The sequence below is a fragment of the Limulus polyphemus genome, unplaced genomic scaffold (assembly GCF_000517525.1).
Source record: "Limulus polyphemus unplaced genomic scaffold, Limulus_polyphemus-2.1.2 Scaffold2781, whole genome shotgun sequence".
Classification (NCBI taxonomy): Eukaryota; Metazoa; Arthropoda; class Merostomata; order Xiphosura; family Limulidae; genus Limulus; species Limulus polyphemus.
In genome coordinates, this window is record NW_013668391.1 from 70,623 (window position 1) to 80,016 (window position 9,394).

The 9,394-nt window shown below is 35.3% G+C and overlaps 2 protein-coding genes across 3 annotated transcripts in view; one reads left to right on the forward strand and one right to left on the reverse strand.

The window, feature by feature from the left end:
• LOC106467892 (probable serine incorporator) overlaps positions 1-805 on the reverse strand; it is a 44,322-nt gene extending 43,517 nt beyond the window's left edge. For both annotated transcript variants that reach the window (XM_013928276.2, XM_013928275.2), the window contains exon 1: positions 630-805. In XM_013928276.2, the coding sequence (XP_013783730.1) occupies positions 630-665 (36 nt within the window). In that variant the 5' untranslated portion in view covers positions 666-805. The remainder of the gene's footprint in view (positions 1-629) is intronic.
• A 3,684-nt stretch (positions 806-4,489) lies between these two features.
• LOC106467889 (pyrethroid hydrolase Ces2e-like) overlaps positions 4,490-9,394 on the forward strand; it is a 23,657-nt gene continuing 18,752 nt past the window's right edge. The window contains exons 1-4 of the mRNA XM_013928273.2: positions 4,490-4,991; positions 5,527-5,721; positions 6,086-6,260; positions 9,021-9,206. Of these exons, the coding sequence (XP_013783727.2) occupies positions 4,740-4,991; positions 5,527-5,721; positions 6,086-6,260; positions 9,021-9,206 (808 nt within the window). The 5' untranslated portion in view covers positions 4,490-4,739. The remainder of the gene's footprint in view (positions 4,992-5,526; positions 5,722-6,085; positions 6,261-9,020; positions 9,207-9,394) is intronic.

Consider the following 9,394-nt stretch of genomic DNA (forward strand, 5'->3'; position numbering starts at 1 on the left):
TTGAGGATCTTCTAGAGGCTCTGCCTGTATATACTATCAATGATGATGACAAAACCTTGTCGAAACGTTGTACATTTGCTGTCATGTTAAACTTATATTAAAGTTTTTCTTCATTACCCATTTAAGCCGTCTCCAGCCATTATTATACTATTACTAGTTATACTTTGAGTGTTACTAGTACTACCACATTAACAGCATCACTACTATTCAACTATTAACATCTCTGTCATCAGACATTAAAAAGGATAAGGTTAAGGACAAGTTGAATGATTTGTCTCACCATACTTCGCCATTCTTTTTTCTGAGCACATAGCACAACGAAAAAATATACTATTAGTATTACTGGTAATAGCACTACTACTTACTACTATCACATTAATATTAGTACGTAGGCATTATTCTGCTACGACTACGAGTTTACGACTATTACTACTACTCTTAGTATTAATATTAGTACAACTATTACTATTAGTATTACTAGTATTAGTACAACGTAGGCCTAACGCCAGTGTATTGTAAATTCTAAGCCTACAAATTAAATGTCATTGTCCTATTTATGCTGAATACTATTTTCTTATTTCTAATAATATATTTTATAGCATTTTAATTTGTTCACAGAAATTACTTACTTGGCCAGCTGTACAAACTCCTAAAACAGCTCCCATTTCGGTCCAAAATGTTAAATTTTCTCTCTTCCCAGTTCTGACGTTAATTTATATTTAAAATGTTTAATCACTGTTTACGAAATACCATACGTTTATACAACACAGTAAGATATTGATCACTATGATGTCATTTCTCCAAACAGCAAGTACTTTCGGTCTTCGCCATCTGCCGGAGAAATAAAATGACGAAAAGAACAGTTGTGGTATAGTAATTGTTCAGAGAAAGTAGAAATAACAGTTACACAGACGAATGTTGTTAGATCACAAATTAAATCTTATTTTTAGGCAGAAATATTTCTATTTTAGAATAACTTATCAATTATGTAATTGTACAATATGCCAGAAAATATGTTATTATTGAATGACACTTTCAAACATTCAGTTTTCGAAGCATTTTTTAATTGAATTCTTTTATTAAATTGGGAGAAATGAATGTTTCGAACTTTACAGTTTAAAACGCCGAAAGCTGGAGAACTGTTGAAAACCAATAAGCCTAAATAATGTTACAAGAATGAAGTTAACTGCAGCACCCCCCCCCCCCCTTAGTGGCATAGTGGTATGTCTGTGGACTTACAATGCTAGAAACAGAGTTTCGATACCCACCACGGGCAAAATACAGATATCCCGTTTTGAAGCTTTGCTCTTAACTACAAACCAACAAACAAACAAATGTCCCTCTCTCACACATACACATGAACAAATTAAGAGAAATGTGAAAAAAAAGTCTGCAGTTAACTTGATTTTTATAAGAATTATGTGTTCATTTTGTTGATTTATGAATATGATAGACCCACTGACATTCTGTCACTTATTTTTTCCTGTCTAATCGAGCTAATTCAATAATTTGACATGTATGACTATAATATCCTTTGTAACATAGGTATAAGTGTGTATGCTTTCTTATAGCAAACCCACGTGTGGCTATCTGCTGTGTCCACCGAGGGAAATCGAACCACTGATTTTAGCACTGTCATTCCGAAAACATACCGTTGTCCCACCGGGAAACCATAGGTATAAAAGGCTAATTTGTTTTTAAACACAAAGCTACACAACGGGGTTATCTGGGTTGTGTTCACCGTGGGTAGCGAGCTCCAAATTTAATGTTATAAACCCTCAAGTTTACCACTAAGCCACAGGGAGGTAGCACCACTAAAGAAGACTTGTGTCTGTCTTGTGGAATATATATATAAAATACTACCTCAATAACTCAAAGTTGGGTGTAAGTCTCAATAACCTATATAATAACATATTTTATGTTACCTAAAAATTTCCTTCCTGTAAGCAGATACATAACAATATATTTTAAAGGTGACAATTATGACACCATGTCTAGAATTATTTGCCAGCGTTTATTTTTAATGGAGTTTGCATTTTCAACCTAAACCTTATGTGCATGGGTTAGAAAGCTAGGTGAGAAACTCTTAGAATTGACCAGAGAGAAGGCAGCCAACCAGCAGAATCCACCGTCACGAGGACTTTATCCAACTTCTTGAACCGAATGTCGTGATTGACATTTACTTACATAACTTTCCCACAGCTTAAATTATTTTTTAGTCTCACTGATTAAAAATTAGGGTCCTAAACATCATCTCGTCTCTTTAGTTGAGGAAGTAGAAACCCATTTATTTGCTTTATCAATCAATATATATATATAACTGTCTCTATATCTTCATTACCTTTGTCCACTTCTGTATTATTTCAAGCATATTGAGTGACTTAATATTGGAGGAGTCTACTACAATTGTTCTGAAATTTATAATTTAGCCACTAGAAGGAGACAAAAAAAGTATTTTATTGCGCATCACAGTCATTGTTGCTATGCTGGCAGGCAGTGTTGTTTAAATGAGTACCAGGTATATTAAACTATATTAAATTATCAGTAATTAAGTGATAGCGGTTTCGGATATTTGAGTAAAAAAAAAAACGTAAGCAGTTATTTTTCTAAAACCAAGAAACTCGGGTATGACTTTAAGCAAAACTGGTCCTTGTCAAGGTGATACCCGAAACCGTTGATCCAAGTAGATATTTGGGTATGATAACTAGAAATGTTTAGTTTAGTCTAAAATATTGGTTTGGTTTTAGTTAAACACAGTGGGTTATCTCTGTTCAGTGCGTGGAATAGAACCCTAGATTTCAGCATTATAAGACAGAAAACCCGTCGCTTACCAACCAAGACCACTGTATTTTACGATTATTTTGTACATAAATTGGAGTATTCAAGGTATTGTTGTTTTAGCTATTGTTTTATTTTACAACAAAACATTTTAGTTTGTTTCAACGAAAAATGACAATTGACACCTTAGCAAGCAAAATGTATGCGGCAGAAAATAAATGATCAGTAACTTAGTGTTGCGTCATCGAGGTCACGTGACTGGTGTGGCGCCACCTATTTTCTAGAACTATCCTGTACCTTGGCGAATGCTCTAACATTTACTAGATATAGGGTAGTCTGGTATATAAAAGAGGGTGCCAACGTGACAGAAGAACGTGTGTGTAGATAGTGAGTAATTGAACTGCAGTCAGAAGTATTGTTGACGTTGGTTGATATAGCGTTTGTTTTAGCGTGATTGTTGAAAATAAGTGTATCGTAAAGTTGTATTCGGAAAGAATAAACCAGTTTTATTAAGTAAGGATTTGTGTCGCTAAAGTTTCGTCGGAACGAAGTTACGGAAAGTTAATTAACGAACGGAGACGTAACATTAGGATAAGTATAGTCTCATTAAACGTTGTTTTGTTACCTCTCAAAGTTTAGCTGTGTCATTTCTCTTGCTACTGATCCAGAAGAAATAAGTTCTCATCAAATGGTTGTCTTCTATGAAAGCTTAGTTATATTATTAACAATTATATTGGTTTGGTTGTCGTTAAATACAAAGCTTCACAATGGACTATCTGTGCTCTGCCCACTATGGGTATCGAAATTCGATGTTTAGCGTCGTAAGCCTACCGACTTATCGCTGAGCAGCTGGAGAGCCAATTATATTGAAACAGATAACATATAGCTTCAACAATAGTTGCCACCCAATTATTAGCAACATAGAAAAGTCATCACCGTAAAAATTTAGCAATATTAGTAACAATTATGACCATAAGATTTGTTGTTACTGATGCATTAAAAGAAATTCCGTGACGACATTCGACCAAGATTTTCTCTCTATACTCTACTTCACCAGCGGTGTTATTATCCCTGTAACCACGTAACTAAAATATGAATAACTTGTATCATTGCATGATAAACTGAACTTTGTTAAGTCGAGTTACTGACGATTTACCAACGAGTGGTCTTGTCACTTTTTCTAGGATATTCGCTCTCTCTCTTGACTGTCTCGGTTCGCTTTACTTTCTTTCATGAATATAATTTATTTGCTGGAAATCAAATACAGATTATTGTTATTTTAGATATACAAGAAACTTCAGAATATTATTATATTTCATTTTTTATTATAAGTCACCCCGTTGGGATAAAGATGTTTATGGAATTACAACGTTAAAACCGGGGTTCGATTCCTCGTTGTAGATACAGCAGATAGCCTAACGTGGTTTTGCTCTAAAATAAACAATCAAACAACCACTATAGGGGAAAACAATCGATTTCCACGTGCTGTATTTGTTGGCTCTACGAGTACACGATTTGATCTCTGTACAGCGCCGTCCACTGAACTTAAAAGGAATCTTGATGAAGTCCCTTTACATGGTACTTGAGTTTATTCTGCAGTTTAGAATAAACGAGCAATCTAGTATGTCAATAGAAACCAGAGCGCGTTTCGGATCAGGTACTTTAAGTGTTTTTGCGCGATATAGTTTTACGTCACAACAACCATTATTCGCTTAACTTCAAAAGACGGTCGATAGGGAGGTCCCCAGGTTCGCAATACGTCTACTTTTCCCAAGTTTTTCCACCGTGTGGGGTTAGCACTAAAACAGTAAGCATGTTATTGAATTCAATCTGCACGAAAGAAGAATATCGAAACCTCTGTGCGATTGGTTGATTTGATCAAGATAGAATATTGATGAACCGCATATCATACAAGTTCTACGACTCGACGAGGTGAGCATGTTCACGCCCTAGCAACCAACATGAAAACTTTAAACATACAAGTTAGATTAACATTTTTATTAAACGTTATTTTGCTAATTCGGCAATGTACGAGCACAGAAGAATTACAATCGAATCCTGTAGCAGCAAATTTTTCAAAAACGTTACCAGTGGCAGAAACAAAATATGGTCGACTTAGAGGTACTGTTCTTGATCTTCTTAGTAACGCACGAGTGGTGGCGTTTCTGGATGTCCCTTATGCCGAGCCCCCCGTCGGCCTCCGCAGGTTCAAGGTTAGTGAATACATTTTGATAATTTGTTTGTTTTGAATTTTCGCGCAAAGCTACACGAGGGCTATCTGCGCTAGCCGTCCCTAATTTAGCAGTGTAAGACTAGAGGGAAGGCAGCTAGTCATCACCACCCACCGCCAACTCTTGGGCTACTCTTTTACCAACGATTAGTGGGATTGACCGTCACATTATAACGCTCCCACGGCTGAAACGGCGAGCATGTTTGGTGTGACGGGGATTCGAACCCACGACCCTCAGATTGCGAGTCGAGCGCCCTAACCACCTGGCCATGCCGGGCTTATATTTTGATAAACACCGCTACATACTCTTGTGTTTTTCCAGGTACTGGGATGTTAACTGTGAAAAAATAAATACTTTATTACTATAATTCATATTTTGTATATAAAGCTGGGTATATTTTATGAAGCTTAGACAAATCGGTTGTTTAGTCATTCTTGAAAGCTTTAGTTATTATCTTCAAAATAATGAAGTCGATTAAAGTTTAATACAATAATTTATTAATTCTATCTTCTCACAGGCTCCTGTTCGAAAAGACCCTTGGACAGGTATCTTAAGCGCAACAGAGTTTGGACCACTTTGCATTCAACACAATCGCTTCAAGATCAAAGATTTGATAAATAACAAAAAACAAAGCAAGTTAATAAACGTACTTCCCCCTAATCAATATCGCCAGAGTGAAGATTGTTTGAGTTTAAATATTTACATCCCTGAGGTATGTACGACTTATACTGTACTCTTATTTGTGATACTTTATTGACTCGTTACTTGTTCAATATTCTGGTTTCCTTTTTTTCTTCTTCTTCTTCTTACTGCTTCAGAAGAAACGCGGTTTTACAGGGGTAGAAGCCTAGATACCGATATGCTAATGTGTAAAGTTTATGGATATTTATTTTTTATGTTTATTCATACAAATGAATGACGGAAATTATGTTACACAGAAAAAAAATGTTTGAAAAAGTTCACGATCAACTAATTTCAGTGTCAGTTTTCATAAGTTCTCGAGCTAATGATGGAACATCAAATAATTGAAAAAATGGTGTACTTCTTTGCACTCATTTTATATTTGCGATTTTCAGTCCGTGTTTGAGGGTGTGAAATATTCAAAGAGGTCAACACAAACCATACCCGTTATGGTCTATCTTCACGGAGGGTCTAACGAGGTAAGCGGTGGTAGGTTCTACCCAGGTGAATGGCTTTCGTCAGCAGGGGGCGTCGTGGTTGTTACGATGAACTATCGGTTGGGCCCGTTAGGTGGGTTATTTCTTATATTCGTTTAGAAATATTAACTTTTAGTTTCAGCATTAATATTTTATGTTTAGCAGTTAAAAAAGGTGGCTCTGTAAACTCATTTTAAAGTATTGCCAAGTTTTACAATAAATAAAGGATATAATATTAAACTGATATAATATACATCATTATAATGATATTAGACTGATATAAGACATATCGTCATAATTTCGAATTTACTTTTAGTGGGTGTGGACCTGAATCCTTTTATACGGGAGAAGAATACGTTACTAACTAATCTAGAGAGTTAACCTGCTAATTATTTCTAGTAGGCCATTTTTTTAACAACTCAAACTACCTCATCAAGCTGGAGGAGAATGCCTTACTAACTAAACTAGAGAGTCAGACTATTAATTATTTCTAGTAGGTCATTTTTAACAATTCAAACTATCTCATCAATCTGGAGGACAGTGCCTTATTAACTAAACTAGAGAGTCAGACTGCTAATTATTTCTAGTAGGCCACTTTTTAACAACTCAAACTATCTCATGAAGCTGGAGGAGAATGCCTTATTAACTAAACTAGAGAGTCAGACTGCTAATTATTTCTAGTAGGCCACTTTTTAACAACTCCAACTACCTCATCAGGACATCGTATTATTTTTCTTTTTTGTTTTAAAAGAGAGTGTGAGGTAAAACAGAAGTTCTTGACTTGACGTTTATCAGAAAACATCAGAAGCTGGCAAGTATTAGTTGTACAGAATGTGGTAAGAAAATAAGACATTTCACAGGAACCGAAATGTGAAAAGTTTGTACATTGGTATTGTTACGTCTCCGTTCGTTAATTAACTTTCCGTAACTTCGTTCCGACGAAACTTTAGCGACACAAATCCTTACTTAATAAAACTGGTTTATTCTTTCCGAATATAACTTTAGGATACACTTATTTTCAACAGTCGCTCAATAACAAACGCTATATCAACGAACGTCAACAATACTTCTGACTGCAGTTCAATTACTCACTATCTACACACACATTATTGTCCCGTCACGTTGTCACTCTCTTTTATATACCCGACTACCCTATATCTAGTAAATGCTAGGGCATTCGCCAAGGTACAGGATAGTTCTAGAAACTTGGCGTGACACTAGTCATGTGACTTCGCTGACGCAACAGTATATTAAACTTTAGTGTACACAATTTATCATGTTATTATTGAGCTGTACTTGTTAGAAGAATAAAAAGTGCTTATACAGTATAACATTTTACAAATTACTAAGTCAGTGGCTAATACTACAAAGCCCATTGGTTAATACAGATATCCTACGTTTGTGGAATAGGGTTTTCGAAACAACAAATTATCTCTTGTAGAGATAAGAGAAATTATCTTGTAGAATTTCTGGCAACAATGCACAAGACCTATTCGCATATAGATGTCCCTAATTTCGAACCGATAGGTTTGAAACACGGCAGCGAACCATGAATCCCAGACCACACCCGCCCTCATCTCCCGCCCAACATAAAATAATAACACGCTTATATTCGTGACATAACAACCGTGTTGGAAGTTAAGATTTATTTTGAAGCTGTGTGTAAAGACTTTCATTTATTATCTAATTCCGCAATCAGAATCTACCAGATTATCTAATTCTATCCTAACTAAATGAAGGAAATATTTTGTTATGTTGCCTATTGTTTTAATAAAAATCTTCTTCTTCATTGTTTCTTTGTTCTCCTGTTTTTCATTCTTATATTAGAGAAGCATACATTAATTTCAGATTACAAATCGATTCTAACTAAATTAACGAAAATGTATATTTTGATTTAAGTTTCGAAACACAAAGACATCCTTACCTGAACTTATAGTTTTCACATTACCTGTCCTGCTTTTTTATGCACTGTACTCATTAATATAAGAGTTTCTGTGCTGTGTTTAAAAATGTAACAAAATGTACGTATCAGGGTCGGTAGCTAGCACTACGAGTGAGAGGGGAAGCCTTTTTTTCCGCCACTTAAATAATTTAGGTTATTTACTTTAGCCTAAATGAAATTTATAAAATGAAAGTATTAAAAACCTATGAAAGTAAAGTGTTTTTTTTCTCTCGAAAAAATCAGAAGATAGTGGACCATTTAGGCTTTTTAGAAACTTATGCGTTAGGGTTAAAGTTATCATCCACTGTACTTAAAACCATAAATATGGCCATTTCATAAATGCTGTTAATGAAATAATAAAGCTGCACGAAACGTAAACTTTTTTTGTGTGTGAAACGTTTTTTTAGCTATGGTTAAAAGTTATCATCCACTGTTCTTAAAACCATAAATACGACCATTTCACAAATGTTGTTAATGAAATAATAAAGCTACACGAAACGTTTTTTGATGTGTATCCATATTTTCAAATAGAATAGTCCCGAGCGTGACCTAGTAGACAGCGTATCGGACTGGGGTCCAAGAGATTCGAGAGTCTAGGGTTCAAGACATGATGCTTCGAAACACGCTTCGCACTTTCAGATGTGGGTGCGTTATAAGAGTGGTAGTCAATCCTGGTATCCAGCTGGTCTACCAACAGGTTGTCTTCCCTCTGAGCCACAGTTCAAAGTCAGAAACGGTTATACTTGAACTACAACAAAGGTCCCTAGAAAACGCAAATACATTGTTCTCTCACCAACCATATTCATAACATGTTCAGGTGATCGTGCCTACAATATTCTTTTCCCCCTCTTTTCGTTTTATTTTGAAAATTTTGTTATTTCTTCGTTTTATGTTTCCTTATTTTCTCATCAGGTTTTCTTAGCACCAGAGATCGCTACTCTCCTGGAAACTATGGAATGTTTGATCAAGTGTTAGCTCTAAAGTGGATTCAGGAGAACATACAAGCATTTGGCGGGAATCCGGAGAAGGTTACGATTTTCGGAAATGGTGTTGGGAGCGCATTTGTCAGTCTTCATATGGTGTCTCCATTATCTAAAGGTTGGTTGAGCTTATTTAATCATCTGTGTTAGGGCTTGACGATAATGTCTGTCCAGAATATTCCTTTGCTAGCCCCTCTTAACGGAATATTCAATAAATATTTTGTTTTTATAATGATCTAAACATTGTAGTGAGTTAAAATCATAAATAATATTCAACGTTAAACTGGTACACAATTAAAAACATTT